Here is a 23,462-nt window from a genome sequence, read left to right as displayed (position 1 = left end):
CATGGTTAATGAATGCACAGTACATGGTTTGTTTGAGAAGTTGTGTTCTGGTGATTTTAATCTTGAAAGTGAGCCACATGAGAGACCTGAGACCAAGGTCGATAATGATGAGCTGAAAGCTGTAGGGGAAGCCTATCCTTCTTAACCTACTGGCGAATTAGCAGCAATTTTTGACATTACTATTCCAATACTGTACCATTTGAAACAAATGGGCAAGGTAAAGAAGCTGGATAGATGGGTTCTACATGAATTAAACGAAAGTCAGAAGAGAAATCATCGCAGAGCTTGCCACTCTTTGATGTCACAACAGAAAGGCGAACCATTTCTACACCATATTGTTACCTGTGATGAAAAATGGATTCTTTTTGATAACTGGAAGTGTTCAGCACAATGGTTGGATAAAGATGAAGTGCTCAAACAGTCCAAAAGCAAATATTCATCAAAAAAAAACAAAAAAACAAAAAAACCTAATGGTGTCTGTTTGGTGGTCTAGCTCTGTATTATCCATTATAGCTTGGTGAAACCTGGTCACTCCATTACAGCAGATGTCTGTGACCAATAGGATGAAATGTTGAGGATGCTTGTGATTAAGCAGCTAAGATTGGTCAACAGACACAGGCCAATCCTCTTGCAAGAGGATGTTCATCCACATGCCCCACAAACAGTGCTGCACAAAGTACAGAAGCTGGGCTTGGAAACTCTGGCACCCACCATATTTACCAAACCTTGCATCAACTGACTACCACTTCCAGGCTTTGGACCACTTCTTGCAAGGAAAAATATTCAAATCCGTACAAGGTGTGGAAAATGCCTTTCATGATTTCATTGTCACTCATTTTCCAGGCTTCCTTGCTGCTGGCATACACAAGTTACAGTTAAGATGGCAAAACTGTGTTGACGGTTTAGAAACATACTTTGATGAATTGTACTGCTTTTTTAAGATATAATAAGGTAAACTTTTGATTCAAAATCAAACATTTCATATTTAATGACCTAATATGTAAAAGTTTTCCTGGTGAAGACTAAAAACATAGCTGAAAGGAAATCTGAGGACCAGTTGCAGATTTTAGTAACCAGGATAACAGACGTAACCACATTATCTTACCTTCTTCCTTACACTGGTCATTATCTTTTTCATTAATTACTCATCTGTTTATTGTTTGTTTCTCCTCCTGCTACCAACCACCAGAATAGAAACCCCATGAGAACAGAGATCCCACCTGTCTTGCTCATTGCTATATTTTCACCAACTAGAACAGTGCCTGGCACATAACAGGTGTTCAATAAATACCAACTGGGAAAATAAGAGTTCTAATAAACAATTAAATCTTAAATTCAAATTAAGATTGGCAGCCCAAATTCCAAATGGGGTGGGGAGGGGAGGGGAGGCAGATGTAAGCATTTCCCAAATTTAGTCTATTTCTAAAACAAAGTAATAGACATAAGAATCTTGGAAGCTGGCTCGGCGCCTATAGCTCAACCGGCTAAGGCGCCAGCCACGTACACCTAAGGTGGCAGGTTCGAATCCCCAGCCCGGACCCGCCAAACAACAATGACGGCTGCAACCAAAAAATAGCCGGGCGTTGTGGTGGGCGCCTGTAGTCCCAGCTACTTGGGAGGCGGAGGCAGGAGACTCGCTTGAGCCCAGGAGTTGGAGGTTGCTGTGAGCTGTAATGCCACGGCACTCTACCCAGGGGGACAGCTTGAGGCTCTGTCTCAAAAAAAAAAAAAGAATCTTGGAAGCTCTGAAAGGGGGAAAAACATATACTTAACAGTGGTTTTTCTATTCTGGAAGGCTGAGGCAGGTGAATTGCTTGAGCTCAGGAGACCAGCCTAAAACAAGAGTGAGCCTCCATCTCTACTAAAAATAGAAAAACTAGCCAGGCATTATGGCAGGTGCCTGCAGTCCCAGCTACTACCTTGGGAGGTTAAGACAGGAGGATGGCTTGAGCCCAAGAGTTTGAGGTTGTTGTGAGCTATGATGCCATGCCACTCTACCTAGGTGACAAAATGAGACTCTATCTCCAAAAAAAGGGGGTATTTTTTATTCTCTCACTTGATAAAATAATCATCAACACACTATGCCTGTGACTAAATGTGTGGAGGGTTTTCCACACCAAGCGAAGACAGAAAAGCTGGGTGTCCTCTAATCCAATTCAATTCTGACACTATTTACCTGGTAACAGCTTCAGATCCCAAAAGTAAGGGCAGGCTCAGTCCCTAAAAATTGCCTTCCCTCTCCCCTGGACACCAGTCACAAATCTTGACCTCTATAACTCCTCTTCAGTTTTGATTAATTTGCTACATGGATCACAGAGCTCAGAGCAACACTTTCACTTGCCAGTTTATTAAAAACGATATAATTACAAAGGATACAGATGAAGAAGACAAGTAGAGAGAGGTATGAAGGGAGGAGCAGGAGCTTCTATGCATCCCGTGCCACCCTCCTGAACCTCCACAGGCTCAGCAATCTGGAAGCTCTCCAAACACAACAGCCCCCATAAAACAAATTTTCACAAACCCTAAATAACCTTCTCCCTTAACTAAGTACTTAAACTTTTGTGTTGCTTATCCAAAATGGTGGATTTTATGCAAGACAAAGATTTTTTGGGTGTATGTGACAGAGTCTCATTATGTTGCCCTCACTAGAGTGCCACAGCGTCACAGCTCACGAGATTTTTGTGTGTGTGTGTGTAACAGAGTCTTATTATGTCGTCCTCACTAGAGTGCCGTAACATCACAGCTCACAGCAACCTTAAACTCTCCAGCTTAAGGGATTCTCTTGCCTCAGCCTCCCAGGTAGCTAGGACTACAGGCGCCTACCACAACATTCAGCTATTTTGTTGTTGTTGTTACAGTCATTGTTGTTTAGCAGGCCAGGGACAAGTTTGCCAGCCTCTGTGTCTGTGGCCGGTGCCCTAACCACCACCAAGCTATGGGTGTGGAGCCAGGAGCTGAGATTTTCAAAGCTTTGGAGTAGGCCGCCTGAAGCCAAGATTCACCACCTCTTACAACCTGCCCCCAAGGCTTATAGCTAAAATACTCCAAAACTTGCCCCAAAGCATGTAGCCCCAGAGTAGTCTGCGATCCCCCAGTGGACTGGACACAACTTCTTCCTTTCTCTCAACAAGATGTCTTATTAAAAATTCTTTCTTCCTGGGCGGTGCCTGTGGCTCAAAGGAGTAGGGCACCAGCCCCATATGCCGGACGGAGGTGGCGGGTTCAAGCCCAGCCCCAGCTAAAAATTGCAAAAAAAAAAACCCAAAAAACTTTCTTCCTTGGCAATCTTCATTGTGTCTGTACGTGAATCTTTGTGCAAAGAGCAGCTCGACCTAGTACAAAATCCTCTGGTGGTTTCTACAACAAAAACTCTGGCCTTTGGGTGGGGGTGGGAGGGCGGCTTAAGGAAGCTTCATTAAGTAAGCAATATTGATTAAACCCAAGACCATTATCAACTGAACCATCAGCTCCTCTTTTCTCTTTAGGTTAAGGGCTGGAGCTGAAAATCCCCACCCTTTATTTCTGCCTAAGTCTTTCTTTGACTAGCTCCACCCAAAAGCTACCTAGGGGCTGCCAGACCACAGTCAACATTAGCATACAAAAAGACACTTAGCACTTTGAAAATGTCAAGTATTTTAGGAGTTGAATGCCAAGACAATGGGGAGGTAGAACAAGTATCTCGTATACTTTATTATAGCCTAGCACATCTTACTTTACGTGAGATATAGGTCCTTAAAACTTGGTTAAGATCATTTTTTATGTTGGCTCCTATTATACACTGTAGGGCGATTTGTTATTTAAAATAAGATTATTCTTTCAATAATGAAAAATTTTTAAAGCATGTGTTTTACATATGATGGTGGTATACTTTTATAATGAACATATAATGATGTTACTTGCCTGTTGCTTATTGTCTGTATTAGTTTCTATTTCTCATACTCAGCCTAATTTTGAGAAAAAATAATTTTACCCGCACATAATTTCCCCACTGAGGGAAAGTGACTGCCAGAAATAACAGTCCTAAATTTCCAAGCTGCAAAGATAAAGGTATAAGCCATGTTTAGACCCTATCGCCTACAACACTTCTGTTCCTATCTTTCTAGCTATCCTTATCAAGACTTCAGAGACTCTGTCTTGGAGTTCTGCTAACCGAGAGAGAACAAATTTATGACACAGCTGTTGCCAGTTTACCTCTGATCAACGCTATATCCCTACATGTCTGTTCCTCCTTACCACACCCTACAAGTATGGCAGGGGAGGAAGGAGGGAATTAATCAAATAATTACAGCAGCTGGCACTAAAACATTTGAATCATAATGGCTATCAATTTTGTCAAAGTTCCAGTATCTTCCTGCAAAGACACAAAGCACTGTAAATTTACTCTTCCTTAATCAATCAATTCTCTTTTATTTTCCTTTGAACCAAGGGCTGTACCAAAGATTAGAAGTCTGTGAGCCAAGACAGATCAAAGCCAATTGATCCAATTTATTCATGTATACATATATCAATATTTATTGTTCTAAGTACTTAGGGATTCTTTAGAGAGCAAAACAGAATCCCTGCCCTAAGAAACATACAACACCTAATTCTTTAAAATCATAACTAGAAGACGATACATCATGAGCACTTGCTTGTTAAAAAATTCCTCTTAATAACTCTGCATTAGGCTAATACACAAAATAACCACTTTCTTCCGGAATTTAACCAAACAAAAAAACTTACATAACCACAGATTTTTCTACTGTTTTGTACTTTCTGAGGAAAAGAAACACATGACAGGAAAACGAAAGGGGATTTGTTTCGCAAAACTCCCAGGCCTTCTAACAGGGAGAATTTAGGCCAGTGCCTGTTGTCTTCTACAAATCTACATGCAAAATCTATCTGTACCATATATGGGTGTGCATATACGCACATTTTTCAACCAACACTGCTTCCTAAATAGAGTGGAACCTATGAAAAGGAGACCTCTGACTCTTTACATTTGGATACAGGAAGGTGGTCCTGGAGTGAACTACGGCCCTGTAAGCAGAGGGAAATAGTTAAATGACTCTGCATAATAAAATTTAAAATTTTGTATTTGGATTTTAGGGTAGCAATCAGAAAGGTGAGAAAGTGAGGGAGAAGGGCATAAAGACAAGAAGATTCTATGAGTCTGGAGTTCTCCTTTCTTTGATGGTGGCATTTTAAGATGAGATGCCTAATATTCAACGTCAACACTTCTGGCTTTTCTACACTATAAATCCCTCTTCTCCTTCCCCTTTCCCCACATCTGCCATAAAGTTTACCATATCCACAAAGGCTTTAGGTGAACTCTTTTTTTCTTTTCTATTCTTTCCTAGGTCCTGTTGGACATATCTACCCAACAACTGCACCACAAATATCTCCACCACCCATTTAGCACCTCACTGAGTTGATCCAAAATTGAACATCCCTTCCCCACCTCTACCATCAAATTGTTTTTAACAGCTCTTTCTCATATCCTCTAACATTCCACTAGCTCATTAATGTCACCATCTAAAGGAACAACTAATATTTATTGAGCACTTGGAATGTGCTAGGTACTCTGCCAAGGGCATTACATGCGTAATTTCATTTGATCCTCAAACCCAACTAAACGGGTATGGCAATTATCTCCTAAATGTTAGGAAATCAAAACTCAGTTGGTACAGTAATTCTAAAGGTAGGTGACAGAATTCAGCCCCTATTTTAATTCCACAGCAAGCTCAATCAGCACATACCAATGCCTCAAAAAACCTAGGACTCATGCTTCTCTCATTAATCCTATTTAGACACTTACCCAGTCCAGCCTCCTCATCGTACATCCTAAATACCCCATCATTTCTCCTTCCACTTTCTTCACACAGACCAGTAGCATTTACTAAGTCATTACTATATATGCCTATAAACATTTTTTCAAGTTTTATCCCTCAAACTCTAGAGATAAAGAATCTAAGGAACAAAGAGGTTACCCAGCAGGTAGGCCTGATGCCAACCCAGATCTTGTGAATGGAGAACACCTGAGCATTTAACCCCCATTATAAGAGCTTCCAACTTTGTCTAACTTGCATTTGGACCCCCACCATCTTCCAGACTGCTGCAGATATCTTCCTGGAATACAAATGTTATCATGACATTTAAAACTGGCAACTTCTTATCACTGACTGGATAAAGTCCAAATTTCTTAATTTGGTATACAAATTTCTTCATTTTCTTGGTCAAGTCAGTTCAGTAAATATTTGAGTGCCCACTGTAAGCAAGGCAAGGTGTTAAGTGCTCTGAAATGAACTCGCCAGCCCCTGACTACTACTTCAACCCCAGACACTGTGTCCTTCAGCCAGGCTGGCCACATGCAGATTTCATAAAGCAATATCCTAAAGATACATGCATTTATTTGCAAGTGGCCTATACTTGCCTGCAATTTGAAAAGTGCCTACGTTAGGCCTTCTTGAACAAACTCCAGGCAGAAATGCTCTCTCTTTAAGCTCCCACAGCACTTTATCCAAATTACTTTTGGAAACTAGTGGAAGAGAGGTATAGATCAGTTTGCAAAAGAAGACTATGAGCAACTTCTGGGCAAGAACCAACCTCTGCAATTGATGCCTGGCATGCAGTAGGCACTTTAACAGTGGCTACGTCAATAAATAATGAAAAATTTCAAAGTCGATGAGACAGGCAAGATATAAATTAAGAATGTTAACACACAAGTGGGTTGTATTAAATGTAATGTATACTACTTTGGTTCTGATCTGGCCTACATTTTACACCTAGGGAAAACTCACATGTGGGACTTGGACAAGCTAAAAAGGCAAAACTTTGATACTTAACAAAGCTTTGACAGGCCAAAAGGATCGGAGATTTCTACTTCCTTCCTTACTTGCCAAAGACCATTTTCAAAGGGGTGTTGTGGAAATCAAATCTATCAAGGTAAATAAAATTGATCTACTGAGAACCAGCTTCATCAGTGCTGCATCGCAATACTTGCAAAAGAAAAATCAAAATGCATCCTGGGAAGAAGGCCAATTTACAAGTACTATTGCTGCAAGAATGTAAAATTCTTACAGTGAAGGCAGTCCAATAAACGGGAGCTCGCAACTATTTCCTCCCCTGCACCGCCACCGCTTCTCACTCAACTTTGTTTTCTGATTTCTGTGATTTCAAAAACATGAATCTATACAGTGGAAGCCTATGCATGTGTGTACTTTAGCTCCTGACAGATAGGAACACAACCTTAAATGTAAACCGAAATACTAGAAGAAACACTACATGTAAGTCAAAAGTCCATGTCTAAAACGTGGCAGAAAGCTTTGAAAAGAGAATGATGTATTTCCCGAATGGTGCTTTGTGTGCAACTGCTTCGAAAACTAGATCCGTATTTTGAAATTACCCCCTGGAAGATATTAAATCTCTCTTCCACCCTCTCCAGCCTTTTAAAGGGAAAGGTGAACTGATAGGCAACAGGCTGGGGCGAAGGGAATGTTTCCTCCCCATTCCGTTCCAGAAGATCAAAATCCGATGTGGAGGCAGCTAGTGCCAATCTCCTTACCAACAACAGAGAGACACAGAAGATTTAAAAACTCATCCCCGCCTCTCCCTTCCCTTAAAAAGCAAACGACGCCGAGATCTGCACCACGGTGGCCGGAACCACCAAATGCTACCAGTCGGGGGCAGCCCGCCTTCCAAGCGCGTGCCCAGCGGCGGGCTAGGGACGCAGGGCAGCCGGCTCTTCCTCCCCGGACCAGCGCGGCCAGCCCCACACCTGGGTCCGTGTTGCCCCCGTAGCCCGGGAGAGCTAGGAGAGCCGCGGAGGACGGCGGCGCCGCTCCGGCCGGCTCCCGGGGCGCGGCGCTGCCCCACACCCCGCCGACGCCCGCACCTGAGGCGGCCGCCCGGAGCCGGGGAGAGGGCGCGGAGCGAGGCGGGCACCGCAAAGTTACTCACTGGGAAAGCGCGGCTGCCCGGGGCGCGCTCGGGCTCCCGCCGCCGCAGCCCAGCGCCAGCTTCCTCTCTCCGCGGTCCCCTGAGGGAGCAGGGAGGCAGTCGGTCTCTGCTCCACCGGGAATCTCCGCCGCCGCCGCGGATTTCCTGGCAAGAAGCAAACTCTGGCCAAGACTTCACTTCTCAACCGCCCCTGCTGCCTTCCCGGGGGCGAGCGCCGGGGCCGAGCGGCCCAACCCGACATTCACTCGGACCAATCGGTGGTAGCACAGGGCGGGAGAGAGGCGGGCCAGAGGGCAGCTCCACCTATCCAAGAGCTCAGAGGGCGGGCCAGAACGGACCGTCACTCCCGGGTTAGAGTGAGCCCACTCCGCCCCTGGTCGCCTGCCCTCCCCCACCCGCCCTGGGCTGTCCCCGCTGCTTGCCTGATTCCCCTGCAGAAGACGCGCTGGAGAAGTGTGTGCGCGCTGCCCGGACCACCGCGAGCGGAGTCGAACAGCTGGGGAGGGAGCGCACTTCTAGGGGAATTGGGGGCGAGAGGGAGCAAGGAGAACAGGTGGCGCAGGGAAGAGAAATGTAGGTATGTTTGGTCAGAGGACCGCTGGGGTAGGGCAGGGACCCGGGCTGGCCCTGGGAAAGGAAAAGTGGTGATTGGTGACGGACAGCATTTGAAGAAGAGGAGAGAGGGGCGGTACAAAAGGAGGGCGAGGGCGGAGAGCGGGTCTTGTGGTGAAAGCTTGCCTGGGCCGCGTCTGGGACACCTGGGAACAAAGGTGAGAGGCAGGTTCCGCAGGTAAGTAGGTTTAAGGAGCCAAAAGGGTAAAGGGAAAAGGAAGTCCATAGCGGGGGAGGATTACTCCAAGGTTAGGGAGGATCCTAGAAAAGAAAGGAGGAAGTGAGGGACAGTGTTCTCCCAAACTCTTGCTCATCCCCCAAAGAGAAAACAAACGCTTGTCCTGTAACCCAGGTGAAAAGTGCAGCTGGAAGACCCAGGCAAGACAAATACCGTCTGAAACCTTTCTATTATGTTGTGAAATGCATCTGTTCGTACATTAGTCCCTTCCTTTTTCAAGGTGTATTTGTCAACTATACCCTAAACCTGTTGTTTCCCAGGAAAGGTCTTTGAGGGTTAAGGTCCCGGGAAGGGCCAACCTGAGGGTAACACCGTTCTCCCACCAGGTCTAGCCGCAGGCAAAAACAGGCCCGACTCCTTAGTAGGAAGGTGATTTGGGGGCTACAGGTAAGGCCCCGCCCCCTTCACCTCCACCTTGAGGAAGGTACCAAAAGCTGAACTCCAGCTGCTACAGGCTCGTAAGGACCTGGGGGTGTGATGGGCGCTGACCCCGCCCCCCCGCGGGGGTGCGCCAGGTAAGCCGCCCCTCGCCTCGCGCTGGGGGTGGGGCCTTGGGGCGGAGCCTCTACGCCCCGCCCAGCGACCGGTCCCCGCCGCGCCGCTGCGGCTCCTCCTCCCTCCTTCCGTCCTCAGCTCCTTCCGTCGGTGGTTCTTTTCTTCCTGCTTCGCCTGCACGCTTCGCGGTATGGGGCAGAGCCTCGAATCCGCCAGTACCTCCTGAGGATCCTGAAACCACCCCCGCGATGGAGGAGGACCAGGAGCTGGAGAGGTAACGGCCGAGGAGGCGACCGGGCGGAGCGGGCCGCGCCCAAGGGGAGCGGGTGGCCTAGAGGGGCACGCGGCCCGGCCGGGGCCCGGCCTCTAAGGCTGGGCCTGGCGGCAAGGGCCTGACTCGGGGCGCTGAGAAGAGAGAAGAGATAGGGAAGAGAAGGGGGGCCGAATTCGTAAAAGAGGGGAGGAGACATGAATGTGTTTGGATTGAGACGCTCAGAGATGTACACTAGTTATCAAGGAGGGAAGTCAAGTTCAGAGACCAGAGCTAAAGTCCCCACGCTGCCACCCCCACTTAGGAAAGCAATATGTAAAGTCACGCCACAGTTTCCGGAGTAATGGTAGTAGTGTGTTCAGTCACGTCTTTATCCCTGTAACTACCACTCTGTTCCCTCTCTGTGCACACTGCTCATGAAGCCACTCCTATGCGCTGAGCCTTTCTCTCTCCTGCTTGTCTCTTGGACCTTCCATTCTCCTAGCTCCCTTACCTCTTGCAAATGGAAGCCATAGTTGGGCCTGCAGATTGGTAATGTTAATAGCCTCTATTTTTACATTAGAGCGATCTGTTTTTCTAATCCTTTCATCAACCTTTTCATCCTCCAGCAGGGCCCACCCTATTTTAATCCTATCCCTTTCTTGTGACACTACCAAAAGAATATCTTTGGAAACATGTTTTACTGAGAGGACGCCCCTTGTGGCCAGTTTGGATGGTCTAATGGAGTAGAGAAAAACTGGAAGCAATAAATTAAATATTTGATAGATTTTATGGAGGTAGAATGAGAGGCTAATGGTTCTATGTAACTGGAGTAGATTAGTGTAGTAATTGTTGTTGTAATCATGACATTGTAAATGAAAAGACCTAGTTATAAAACAATATTCAGTATGATCTCATTTTTATAAAAAATGTGTGTGTAGAAAAATATCTGGATTGAAGACCTCAATGGCTGAAGGCGAGAGGAAGACAGCCCTGGAAATGGTCCAGGCAGCTGGAACAGATAGACACTGTGTGACATTTGTATTGCACGACGAGGACCATACCCTAGGAAATTCTCTGCGTTACATGATTATGAAGAATCCAGAAGTGGAATTTTGTGGTTACACTACGACCCATCCTTCAGAGAGCAAAATTAATTTACGCATTCAGACTCGAGGTGCTCTTCCAGCTGTTGAGCCATTTCAGAGAGGCCTGAATGAGCTCATGAATGTCTGCCAACATGTACTTGACAAGTTTGAGGCCAGCATAAAAGACTATAAGGATCAAAAAGCAAGCAAAAGTGAATCCACATTCTAGTTCCTTATGCAGTGTACAAAGAGGATTGTCCTCTCAAGACTATTCTCTTTATGATCACACAAAACCCAGAATTAGAAGTTTGTGATTACACCATGCTTTATCCTTCAGAAAAGTATGGTTCTGATTAATGATCCATTACAGCTGTTGGAATACCTGCAAGAAACTTTGTATTCTGCTAATAAATTCCCTCTTTTATTTATACTAGTTTGAGTGGTTTCTGTTCCATGCAACCAAATAATCCTCAAAAATGACTTTTTCTTTTAAGTTAACATGAAAAGTGAGGAAACTATGAGAAAATCAAGGGCCCAGACGAGAACTGTTATGCAAATTAAGGAGAGTATACATTCATGTCTGTGATTGGGGGGTGGGGAGGAAAGGGTTGATGCAATAGAGCATGCCTCTGGATAGACTGGTTGGTTTAAAAAAGAAGGAAAGAAGGGTGGGTGGGGACTGGCTTCTTGCTACATTTTTTTGGTGAGTTAACAGAATTGCATCATTTGCTATGCTTGGTAGATTAGGTGAGGTTGGAGAATAATTTGAAAGAGTTGTGAGAAATCTCATTGTATTTGAGAGTTTGGGTGGTTAGGGCCTCATCTAAGAAAGATACCAGTTTACTGGTTGGATATCAGAATACTGATAAAATATTTAATCATGACCTAATTAGAACAAAAGAGTTTGACTATGTTATAGGAGGAGAAAACTGGGTTGACCAGGTAACATTTTCAGGGATTAGGTAGGTGCCTAAGTATAGCCTAGGATTTCATAGAAGAAAGCACTATTTGAAAGAAAGTAAAGCCAGGGAGAAGGAAAATTCCATGTAAGGGAAATAACTTTTTTGAAAACTTAAAATATTAGTGACTCATATTTTATCTATTAGCTACCTCGCCTACCGCAATTTGATTCTTTTTCTTTTTTCTTTCTTTCTTGAAACGAGTCTCATTCTGTTGCCCTAGGTAGAGTGCCATGGCATTAGCCTAGCTCACTACAAGCTCAAACTCTGGGCTCAAACATCCTGCCTCAGCCTCCCGAGTAGCTGGTACTACAGGTGCCCACTCACACCTGGCTAACTTTTTTATTCTTGGTAGAGACAGAGTCTCACTTTGCTGAAACTAGTCTCCAACTCCTGAGTTCAAATGATCCTTCCACTTTGGCCTCCCGTAGTGCTAGGATAACAGGTATGAACTAGCACACCTAGCCCCTAATTGAACCCAAGCAGCCTACTCCCCAGTGCTTTGTGCTTTGGGGCCTTTGTTTATGCTATTCCCTCTTCAGGAGCAGTCTTATTCCTGCCATACTGTAAGTTAAAACCTCTGTCAGACTCTGGCCTAGTTTGGGTACTTTGTGCTTTCATTATACCCTGTGTTTCCTGGTCTTGGCATTTACTATGTTACTGTTAGTACTTATGTTGTCTACACATCATACCAACTTGCAGATTAACATGATTCTGATAGCACAAAGCCTAATAGGCGTAGACATTCATAAAGTAAGTACTGTAAGAATACATGTAGATAGTTGGGCACATAGCCTTTCAGTCACTCAAATCCAACCTACTACCTGTCATCAAGCCTACATTTTCTATACTCAGTCAAATTTTTTTTTTTTTTTTTTTTTTTGCCATTTTTGGCTGAGGCTGGGTTTGAACCCAACACCTCTGGTATATGGGACCAGCGCCCTACTCTTTGAGCCACAGGCACCGCCCTCAGTCAGATTTTTAAAAGATATTTCTCTATTTATTAAGCACTTGGTATATTCCTATTCTTATAGAGCATGTGTTATAATAGGAGCAACTTTTTTTAAAGTTGTTATTGTGGAAACTATATAAAATCAGATAGAAAACATGAGAAAAGAATCTGTGTTAGGCGCAGAAGTCAGAGAAGGTATTCCAAGATTACAAGCAGAAAAGGAGCAGGCTATGCAAAAAAGTGAAAATGTGTTCTGGGAGAATAGCACATACAAAGGTCCTAAAGCAGAAAACTGGTGGTTTAATGAAAGTACTGAAAGAAGATGTGAATGTTTGTAACATAATAGACGAGAGGGGAAAGGGCTCCTCCTTTGGAGTTGATGGAAGGAACTGTTGAGGTTGGTAGGGAATTTGAGTACAATGGGAATGACATCTTGATCATTCTGATTGCAGTTTGCAGGGATGGATTATAGGGAGTCCAGAGTAGAAGCCGAGACACTATAATAGTTAAAGTGGCTTGGAAGAGTGGAAGCTAAGGGAAAGAGAAGGTAGATTTCAGGTATATTTTAGAATTGAGTTGACACAGAATTGGTATACCTGAGGAACTGGATATTGAAAGTGAGGAAACATGACTACTACAGGGACTGATCACTGACATAGGGAAGTTTAAAGGGAAAAATAGGTTGAAAGCTGGAAAAGATGACAGGAATCAAAAGTTCCATTTCAGGCATTGCAGGCAGTGGACATATGTGAGTTGGAGGTCATGGAAAAGATCTAAACTGGAAATAAACTTTACATCCCTTAAAGATGTAAATCTATTGGGAAAAAAAAAATGGAGAACAAAGGAGGCCTAGGAACAAGCCCTGGACAACCTCAGCATTTAAAGGTTGGTTCAAAGAATGGCAACCAGTGAGACACCAGGAAAGTCTATAAGAAGTATTTGAAGCCAGAGCTTTCAAATAGGGGAGAGTGATGTTCAGTGAGTCAGAGGAGCACAGAAAAATGTCATCTGGAGTTAACATGGAGGTCACTGGGCAGTGGCAGCATTAGTCTATTGCCTAAGAAGAATAAACATTAACACTCATACTGAGGTCTTAGTCTGGTGTTCCAACAAAGGAAATATATGAAGGACATCGGAGAAATGAGCTGAGGTGGGAGCAGTGACGTCATGGCACAAAGCTGGAGAATATTTTCCTAGGGTGATAAAGAGATTCTGGAAAGCCATTGTTAATGTAAGGGACTTAGCCCTTGAAGATACAAAGAAGCCCAAAAGGCATGTGGAAAAGGATCAAAAACTTATGTGCATCTTCCAAAACTTTGTCTATGTTTTGACCATGAGAATAGTAAACAGCATTATTTGCATGGAGTTTAATTCCTCTGAACCAATCCTTGTGAGGAAATGAAAGCAAAGTTTAAATTAGTGGACATAGCGGTATAGAATGATGATAGTAGATGGGAGTAATTAATAACAGTGCACATAGGAAATGCACCCACTGGTGACCACCCACCACATCCCATGACTTCATTGCACCTAAAAAGATATGTTGTCATTGGTCCTGTGGCATGCAGTCTTGAATCTTCAAGGTAGCCATAAACCCACTGGTTCATACAAAACACTTTGAGAAGGCAGATGGGTACAGGGAATAAACTGCAGGCAGCAGGGCCAGGTAGGTTAACCAAGAGTCCTATATATGTGGAAGGAATCATTGCATAATGTGTTCAGAGAGACTTGAGGGAAGGCTGAGTTAGTCTAAAACAGGGTGAGGAAGATGAATGTGAAAAAATCTCTGATTTGTTCTCTAATAGCATTTCATTCTAACTTAATACTAATGATTCAAGAGCAGATATTCTGTTCATCTGTAAAATACTATGCCTTTTAAAGAGCCAGTTATTAAATAATATGATTACATATCAAAAGCTTTTAATGTATAGTAATTCTGAGTACCTGCTTAGCACTTTTATTTTCAAAGCACTTTACAATTTATAAATGCCATAGCCCTGTAACTTTTAACTGCTCTAATGAGTTGGCATAACACACAGGTTCATACAAAATCTCTGTAGAGATAAAAGGATGTCTGCATAAAAAGTGACCCCTTCAGGGTAGAGCCTGTGGCTCAAAGGAGTAAGGCCCAAGCCCCATATGCCAGAGGTGGCAGGTTCAAACCCAGCCCCGACCAAAAAACTGCAAAAAACCCCCCAAAAAAGTGACCCCTTCAGAGCTTAACTAGAGGAGGTAAGACACAACCAAAGTGTGTCTTGCATTTCAAGAACTATGTAGGCATATCACATTCCGTGGCCCACCATTCGCCACCCATTTTTTGTTTCCCATAAACATGTTAAAATTGTGGATAGTCTCCAGAACACCAGACAAAAAGTCATCTTTTTTGTTAGTGTGACTTGGAATCAAAAAGACATCTTTGTAACACCCTTCAAAACTGGGCTTCTTTGGAAGTTTACCCTAATCTACCAGTCTGCTTCAAGACCCCAAATCCATCCCTTTTCTGTTTAAATTGTTAATGTTGGGTTTGTTTTTATTGGAGCTTTTTTTGTTTTGTTTTTTTGCTGCTTTATAAACTGTCCTGGTACAGTTACTGTGTGGGTCTGTCTATAATTTTTTTCTCATAATGAAATTCTTCTCAAACGTAGATTTATTAGCTCTCTCATTGTTTAACCATATACAGCAAGTATGTGCTTAATAGGAACACAGTCCTAGAACAAGAGATGAGTCAGTCCTGAAAAGCCATGTGTGGTTTTGGAGAAAGCAGACGAGTTGTACACATAAAAAAAATTTGTATTTACAATGAAGTGTCCTAGTGTGCAGTGTAGAGTATGATGTGCTGAATACAGAATGGAATAGGTGAGAGACAGTACTGAAGTACTGGTTGTTGTATAAGCGCCCATTCTATCAGCCATTGAAGGCAGCAAACAAGACAGTCTGCCTGCCTTCTGGTAACTCATGGGGCACCAAAGTTGTTGACATGTAAAAGGACAGGATAGGGCAACACCTGTGGCTCAAAAGGGTAGGGCCCTGGCCCCATTTGCCGGAGGTGGTGGGTTCAAACCCAGCCCTGGCCCAAAACTGCAAACAAAACAAAACAGGATAAATGGTTTCCTCTTTCCCAGTATAAAGGAGCCATTAAAGATTCTTGAGCTAGGAAATTGCATAGGATTTTAGTTTCTTCATCTCATGCCTGTGTGCAGAATGGATGAGGTGAAGGAAACTGGAAATGGCAGTGACTTAGGCAGTGTTTCTAATAGTCTGGTTGTAATATAAGGAGAATGTTGTTGTAAGAATGGAAATAAAAAGGTGGATACAAAAAAATTGACTAAAAATGGTAACATGTAGATAGATTCTGTATAGGAGTAAAGGTGAGAGAAAGTTTGAAATGGCCCCAAAGTTCTTTGAGGTCCCAAATCCATGTTCACTTACCCCCTTGTTTTCCTGCCACTCCCTCACAACCAAAAACCAGTAGGGCAGGATTTACTATCTCTTCTCCCCAGTCTGTCCTTCCAGTAGGAGTCAGTGGGTGCAATCACCCTTACCTCCTCCTTCCACCCATATGGAAGAATTCACATCTTTTTCAAGGATGTGAATCCAAGGCTAAAGATGTGAAAATTGGGGGTGGGAGAGGTAGGCAGGGCAATGAGCAGCCTGGCCTCACCTCGTTGCTCTTCTCACAGGGAACGTTTTCATTCATTCCATAAATATCATTGAGCCTATGCCATATGCAGGCACGGTTTGGGGATGAGAGGTACGCAGGGAACAGGTTGCCCGTATTAGTTTATTTCTAATGGCAGAGATAGAAAATAAACAATGGAAACGTAAAATCCATTTTCAGGTAGTACTATAAACAGAAAGTAAAAGTGATAACTATGATGAGGGGGCACTGAGAGATGGAGTAGATCAGGAGGCTTTTCTGAAGGATGACATCTGAGCAGAGAAATAGGAGAGAGAGAGACTGAAGATGAATAAGTCCAGAGCTTTTTATTTTATTTTATTTTTAGAGACAGAGTCTTAATTTGTCGCCCTCGGTAGAGTGCAGTGGCATCACAGCTCATAGCACCCTCCTGCTCTTGGGCTTAGGTGATTCTCTTGCCTCTGAGTGACTGGGACTACAGGCACCCACCACAACACCTGATTATTTTTGTTGTTGTTGTTGTTGCAATTTGGCCAGGGCCGGGTTCGAACCCTCCACCCTCGCCACCCTCCGCCCCATGTGTGTGGTTTTTATTAGTGCCTAGATTTGTATCACCTAGTTTTTTTTTAAGGAGGTGGGATCTTGCTCTGTCACCTAGGCTGGAGTACAGTGGTGCTATCTTAACTCACTGCGGCCTTGAACTCCTGAACTCAAGTGATCCTCCTATCTTGGCCTCCCAAAAAAGCTGGGATTGCAGGCATGAGCCACCACACCCAGCCCTATATTACCTATCTTTAATCTGTATATGTATTTACCTACTAATTATGGAAAAGAATATCAAGTTACTCTGTGGGACAGGAACATGTATAGGCATTGTAAGTGTTTTGGATTGGCTTGTATTTGTATGTGTTTGAGGAGTTTTTAATGGAGCTTTCTTTTTGGGTTTTTTTTTTTTTTTTTTTTTTGAGAAGTATACCTTTCTTAGAAGAGGAACAGATGTGTTTGGGAGCCTAGATGTTCAGTAAGCATAGGCATAATAAACTAAGGCAGTATAGAAGAGGAGTTAAGAGCTGTTAGAATCTTGCTACCTGGGTTTTGGTCCTAGCTGTAGACTGTTGAACCATGTGACCTGGGGCAAGTTATTTGACCTCTTTGTGCTGGAGTTTCTTCTGTAAGATTGGGATAATAATAATACCACATAGGAATGTTATAACTATTAATTTACATAATATACTCAAAGTGCTTAGGACAGTACCTGGCCCTCAGAGCATGCAGCTCTCAATCAGTATTAACTATTAATGTTACAATATCACCAATGGTGTTGAAACAGCTTGTTTGGTTCATATTTGTTCTAGGTAAAAACCTTAAAACACAAAACCTTAGTAGTCTGTTAACTTTTTGTTTCCTTTAGCCTAAGAAAGCACTAGAAGAATTTGAGGACCCCTGTATGAAAGGTTATCAACCTGTTGAAGCCATTGTTTTTAAGAAAAATACTTTAAAATAGCATTTTTTATTAATAGAATATAGATTAAAAAATCAAAGACAGATGAATTGTGTGTTCTCCTCTTTTCAAAGAGAAATTAAGATTCTCCTCCAAGCTTCAAATTAAAGGTTAAGCAGGAAGGAAAAGTAAGTTCTACAGCAGATGGGGACCTGGTTTAGTGCCAGGTATCTGGAATATTGGCAGGAAGCCAGGGCTCAGTCTAAGTCAGCTGATCAGAAAACTACATAAAATAGACTGTATTGCTGTTTTATCTAATACTGTTCCCCAGTTTATTCCTGGTTTGTTTTGTGGGCCACTCAGCATATTTCAAAAAGAAAAGCTACCTGGTTGCTTTTCTAAGTTTTACCATCCTGACTTTAGTCAAACTTCAAAAAACTTACTGATAATGCCCCAGTCAAATTCGTTAGAAGGACGCCAAGAGAAAATCAAACAGCCATGAGCATCTTCTTGGGCAGACTGGACTACTTGGCTTAAACAACAATTTTGGATGACATTTTTTTCCTAAGGTCAAGAGACTTCCTGTCATGTAAATGTGAATGACTTAACCTTTCTGAGCCTCAGTTTCCTTACCCATAAAATTGGGCTAATACACCGACTGCATAGGACTGTTATGATGAATAAATGAAATAAAGCACTTTAATTCCTAGGACACTTAAAAACCTTAGCTATCCCCATTGATACTTTAGTTGTTGTTCAAGCCAGCTAGTTGTGGTTAGATAAATGGTCTTCACCCTACAAATTAAGTTTCATTATCCCTAGGAGTCCGCTGGGCTGGCTCTCATGGGCTGGCCCTCAGTGTCTTCCTGTATCATTGTCTGTGACTGACTGTCACACTGGGTTTCTCACATCGGTTGCCCTGGGTAGAGTACCATGGAGTCATAGCTTACAGCAACCTCAAACTATTGGGCTCAAGCCATCCTCCTGCGTCAGCCTCTCAAGTGGCTGGGACTATAGGTACCAGCCACAACACCCAGCTAGTTTTTCTATTTTTAGTACAGATGGAGACAAATGGGCTCTTGCTCTTGCTCACTCTTGTCTCAAACTCCTGAGCTCAGGCTATCTCCACCTGCCTTAGCCTCCCAGAGTGCAAGGATTACAAGTGTGAGCCACTGCACCTTTTTTTTTTTTTTTTTTTTTTTGCTTTCTCCTTTCATTTGAGCCTTTTACTTACCTGACAGTCTCTTCCCCTGTACCCTCACACAATTTATCTGTTTCTAAGGTCATTTGCTTAGAGACTATCCTTAACTACTGTATTAGTCATTCATTGCTGAATAATGAATTACTCCCAAAACTTAGCAGCTGAAAACAACAAAGATTTCTCACAGTTTCTATGGGTCAGGAATTTGGGTGGAGTTGAGCAGGATGATTCTGACTCAGTCTCATAATACTGAAGTCTTGAGGCTTGCGAGGAAGCTACATCCCTCCAAGCTCACCACTCACATTGGGCTGGCTTCCCCCAAGGCCAGTGATCAGAGGGAGTTAGCACAGATCCTAAGATGGAAGGCTGTCTTTTTATAGCCTACTCTTGGACGTAATACTCTTATCATTTCTGCCCTATTTCATTTGTTAAATAAAAGTTAAGTATAGCCCACACTTAAAGGTAGGGGAGTACATAAGGGTCTTAATACCAGGAGGGGGAGGATCCATGGCACTATCTTACAGGCTGCCTATCACAACCACCTTCTCTTGGAGAGAATGCACACCCACACACAAACGTCCATCACTTTATCTGCTTACCTTGCTATATTCCTTCAAAACACTCCTTGTCAGCATTATGTATTTATCTGTTTATTGTCTATTACCACTTAAATAGAAGACCCCTGAGGGCAAGGGTTTTGTCCTTGTTTGACTCTGTGTCCCCAGCGCTTAACACCAGGTCAGGACACAGTAGGGTTTTAATATTTATTCCATAATTGAATGAATTATGCATGATCAAATGTCATTGAGGGGTATGACTGCTACAATAGGGAGGAAAAACTGTAGAGAAGGACTGATGATTTGTAATCACATTTTGTTCACTCATCAGCTGACACTTAAATACATAAAGAGCCACCACAGTAACAAGCTTTAAGAAGACCAAAAATTGTTGAGTGACGTGGTGGCTTACGCCTATAATCCCAGCACTTAGGAGGCTGAGGTAGGTAGATTGCCTGAGCTCACAGGTTTGAAAACAGCCTGAGCCAGACGAGACCCCATCTCTAAAAAATAGCCAGGCATTGTGGCAGGTGCCAGTAGTCCCAGCTACTTGGTAGGGTGAGACAAGAGGATCGCTTAAACCCAAGAGTTTAAGGTTGCTGTGAGCTAAGACTGCACAGCACTCTACCTAGGGTGACAAAGACTCTGTCTCAAAAAAAAAATTCTTCAGTGAAACAAGGAACCACGCTAATCTTGTGGCTTCAATGAGAGGAAGAGCTTTATTCTATCTACTTAGTTTATGTCTTCTCTGTCCCTAGGAGCTTTTGACCCTGCCATCTTTACCTTTGCCCTGTGCCTCATCTATTATCTTTCTTCCTATTGGTATAAAATAAATGACAGGGTATCTCCCACTTGATCAAAGAACATTTTTATTTTGCAGCAGCAGCAGTATAGGAGAGAGACATGGATTTTCCTTGGGATTTTGTCCCTTCCCCCCAGAACTCTAGTGGAGCAGAAGTTATAAGATTATTGTTTTGGGTACCATGGAATGGAATTCAGTATATTTGATTCCAAGGTGTGCTGTTTTTCCATGTCAGATAGTACATCCATTCCCTAACCAGCTGTCTCATAAATCTGTGCCATTACAAATAGCATTGCTTTAGAAAAATAAAGAATGCATGATTTTTGTCTTTTTTTTTTTTTTTTCAATTTTCAGCAGGTATTTAAGGTTCTATGTTCCAGGTACTAGAGATGCAAAGATGATTCTCATTTGTCTCCTATCTTCACAGTTTGCAATCTAGTTGGACCAAAAAGCTGTGTAGTCTTAAATTCCTGAAGGATATAGGTATCATTTCCTCCAACTCTACCACCTCATTAAAATTTCAGCCCCTCTCCCAGCATCTTTATTGAATAGCAGTTATTTTCTGACACATACAAACATATATATAATTTACCTCTTTACTGTATTTATTATATATTGTCTATCCAAGCCCTCTTTCCAACACACACAATAATGTAAGCTCTCTGAGGGCAGCGATTTTTGTTTGAATGTTCACTAAGGTAACCACACTCCTTGGAATAGTCCCTAGTTCATAATAGATGCTTAAAAAATACTTATCAAATGAATGGGTAGAAGGTTGACTCTATACTTTTTCATTAAATAGCCCAAAAGCTGAACTCGAATTTGAAACTCTGAAATAACTGCTATCATCTTTGAGTTGAAAACCACAAATCTGTGGTTGTATGTCTTTAGCTCCATAGTCTCCCATGTGCAGATGAAAAGAAATTGGACCTGTGGGGGTCAGACCTAGGAGTTCATCTTCGCAAAAGGTGGTCATGATCAGAGCAGACAAAGATAGATTACCAGAGGAGCAGCCTGCACAGTAGGAACCAAGAGGATCTTAGAGCTACTGCCAGGTAGGTGAGTCCAGAGGGTCCGCTGAGCAAAAAATAGGGCATGTTGTTTATACACACATAAAAAGGCAGGGCTCTGGATTTAAAGGCCAAATTTGGCTGCAAGTAAATGCATCTCAGATTTGTGAGAACTGATCCCAAAGGGAGACCACACTAGTTTTCTGAGTACCTACTCTTCTTTGTGTATACTGACCACATGGGCTCAGATTTGGGGAATTCATAGACCAATAATATTTCAAAAAATAAAATCTAAGGGGATGAACTATGTAGGGTTGCTTTTATTTTGCCCTTGCTTTGGTGGAAAATTGCCAGAAATTCCAGTCTTTATGTTACCTAAAGCACATGAAGGAGGACGCAAAGCATTCTATGGAGTGTCCTATGATTTGAGGTCTGTTGTGCCATTTTATCATGGTAGCACCACAGTAAGATGAACCAACTCTTGCAGTTTTCCCTTGGATCCTCAAGAGCATTTGTCCACAGCTATTAATTTCATACCACCAAACTTGATAAATTACATGGAATCTAAGAATAGATTTAAGTTGGAACTCAGATTTCATGGATTACATGTTCAGACTCTTCATCTAAACTTATTTCAGATCCTGGTTCACTTGCTTACTCTGTTTTAGACATAAATCCTGATACATGGGATACATAACAGGGTTTGTCTTCAAAAGTGACTACTATAAAATTGGGGATATAATCTTCAACTATCACCTCATTCTCCAAAGACAAAGAATAAAGAGTACAATTACGTTCTTTGTCAATTGTACCGAATGGGTTGGATTTATGTTCTGTGTCAGACCTTGTAAACTTTCCAGACTCAGTTCTGCAATTTTATTTCTGCTTTCTATTTGTTTACTTGTTTATATTACACTTTGTCTTTATATGGATGAAAAAACAATAGGGATTCTAGGGGCTTATGAATAGAAACTGTTCTGCTGAAAGTGTGTCTGTAGAAGTGTTAGCTTATATAGGTGTGTTGCTGTCTGCTGCCCTGACTTACAGCAAGCAAGCAGAGGGTTCCCTTACGATTTGTTTTAGTAAGTTGGTCCCTACCTGAGAGCAACGAAGTATCAGAACAAGCCAGGACATGGGGAAACCAACTAGGCTCATTCCTAGCCAAAACAGACAACTTAACAGACACGTAACTGTGACTGTAGAGTAAGAAGACTGATTTGCCTTGCCAAGTGGGAAAACCAGTTTGCTACTCCTTCAAGGTAGTGTCTTTTCCCCATTTATAGAAAGGAAACTGAGGCTTGAGGAAGTTAAGTAACTAGCCTAAGGTATATGTGACTCGTAGGTAGATATGGACCTGGGACTGCCCAACTCCTTTGGGAGTGATATTGCCTATGTTACCTGCCTCAGACACATACAAAGACGGCAAAACTTTGCCACAGCATATGCTCCAGAGAGTTCAGCTTGAGACAAAATTGTTGACCAAGCTGAAACATGTTGAAAATGGGGCTGCTTTTTGTAAATCTTAACCGCGAAATGAGTTGAGTTAGAAGAGTATCTGCTTAAGAACCTAGATGAGTAGCCTACAAAGTAGAAACCAAGCAAATCTTACATATATTGCCAGGTCCAGAGGGGCCACCTGAGGTAGGTATTATTTATACACACATAAGAAGGCAGGGCTCTAGATTTGGAAGGCCAGATAGGCTTACTGATGATACTCAATTCATAAAAATATCATTTTCGATGTTATTGAACTTCATTGGTATTATCTTTGAACATGTTCATTTTAATTTTTTTATCTGTGTTGTGCCAAAGCAGTACTTGATCATCCTCAAAATACAGAAAACACTTCTATGGATTAGACCAAGTGAGGCTACATGTTAGTTGAAAGGACTCTGGATATGAAGTCAGAAAGCTCTGAGGTAGAGTATAGTGTACCCCTAATTGGTTGACCTTGCACAAGTCAGCCTCTCACCATCTTAGTTACCTAACCAATAAAAGGGGAACACAAACCGCAAAGGTTCTTCTGAGAATCAATAAGGTAATATATTATGCTATAAATCACTATGCACCTGATAGATACGGTTTTATCTGTGTATTTTAGTTTATACAGGTATATAACTATCAATACTATATTATAACTATCAAAACTGTAACTATAAAAACTGGTCATTTTTTTTTTGTTGTGGTTTGGCCTGGGCCGGGTTCCAACCCACCACCCTCAGGTATATGGGGCCCGCACCCTACTCACTGAGCCACAGGCGTCGCCCCCCCAAAAACTGGTC

General features: G+C 42.7%; 3 protein-coding genes across 4 annotated transcripts in view; 2 read left to right on the top strand and 1 right to left on the bottom strand.

Moving 5' to 3' along the window:
• Positions 1–8,135, bottom strand: part of LNX2 (ligand of numb-protein X 2) — a 77,913-nt gene extending 69,778 nt beyond the window's left edge. The window contains exon 1 of one of the 2 annotated variants that reach the window (XM_012810009.2): positions 7,939–8,135. The gene's annotated coding sequence lies outside the window, so the exon portion shown is untranslated. The remainder of the gene's footprint in view (positions 1–7,938) is intronic. The other variant, XM_023517749.1, reaches the window with a different exon arrangement.
• Positions 8,136–9,334: 1,199 nt separating this feature from the next.
• Positions 9,335–11,054, top strand: LOC105886301 (DNA-directed RNA polymerases I and III subunit RPAC2). Its single transcript, XM_003797620.2, has 2 exons — positions 9,335–9,557; positions 10,475–11,054. The coding sequence occupies exons 1-2, from the start codon at positions 9,532–9,534 to the stop codon at positions 10,848–10,850; spliced, it is 402 nt and encodes a 133-aa protein (XP_003797668.1). The 5' UTR covers positions 9,335–9,531; the 3' UTR covers positions 10,851–11,054.
• LOC100948549 (protein POLR1D) overlaps positions 9,348–23,462 on the top strand; it is a 51,179-nt gene continuing 37,064 nt past the window's right edge. The window contains exon 1 of the mRNA XM_003797621.2: positions 9,348–9,557. Coding sequence (XP_003797669.1) covers positions 9,532–9,557 — 26 coding nt within the window. The 5' untranslated portion in view covers positions 9,348–9,531. The remainder of the gene's footprint in view (positions 9,558–23,462) is intronic.

Source organism: Otolemur garnettii, unplaced genomic scaffold, assembly GCF_000181295.1.
Source record: "Otolemur garnettii isolate 467f Iridium unplaced genomic scaffold, OtoGar3 scaffold00120, whole genome shotgun sequence".
Taxonomy (NCBI): domain Eukaryota; kingdom Metazoa; phylum Chordata; class Mammalia; order Primates; family Galagidae; genus Otolemur; species Otolemur garnettii.
Note: the sequence above shows the minus strand (reverse complement) of the source record. Positions and strands in the feature narration are given on the sequence as shown.

Bases quoted from the DNA above. Each gene is read 5' to 3' on its own strand.
- LOC105886301 (XM_003797620.2), top strand. From the start codon at position 9,532: ATGGAGGAGGACCAGGAGCTGGAGAG. The intron at 9,558-10,474 runs GTAACGGCCGAG...ATGTGTGTGTAG, and splicing joins GAGGACCAGGAGCTGGAGAG to AAAAATATCTGGATTGAAGA.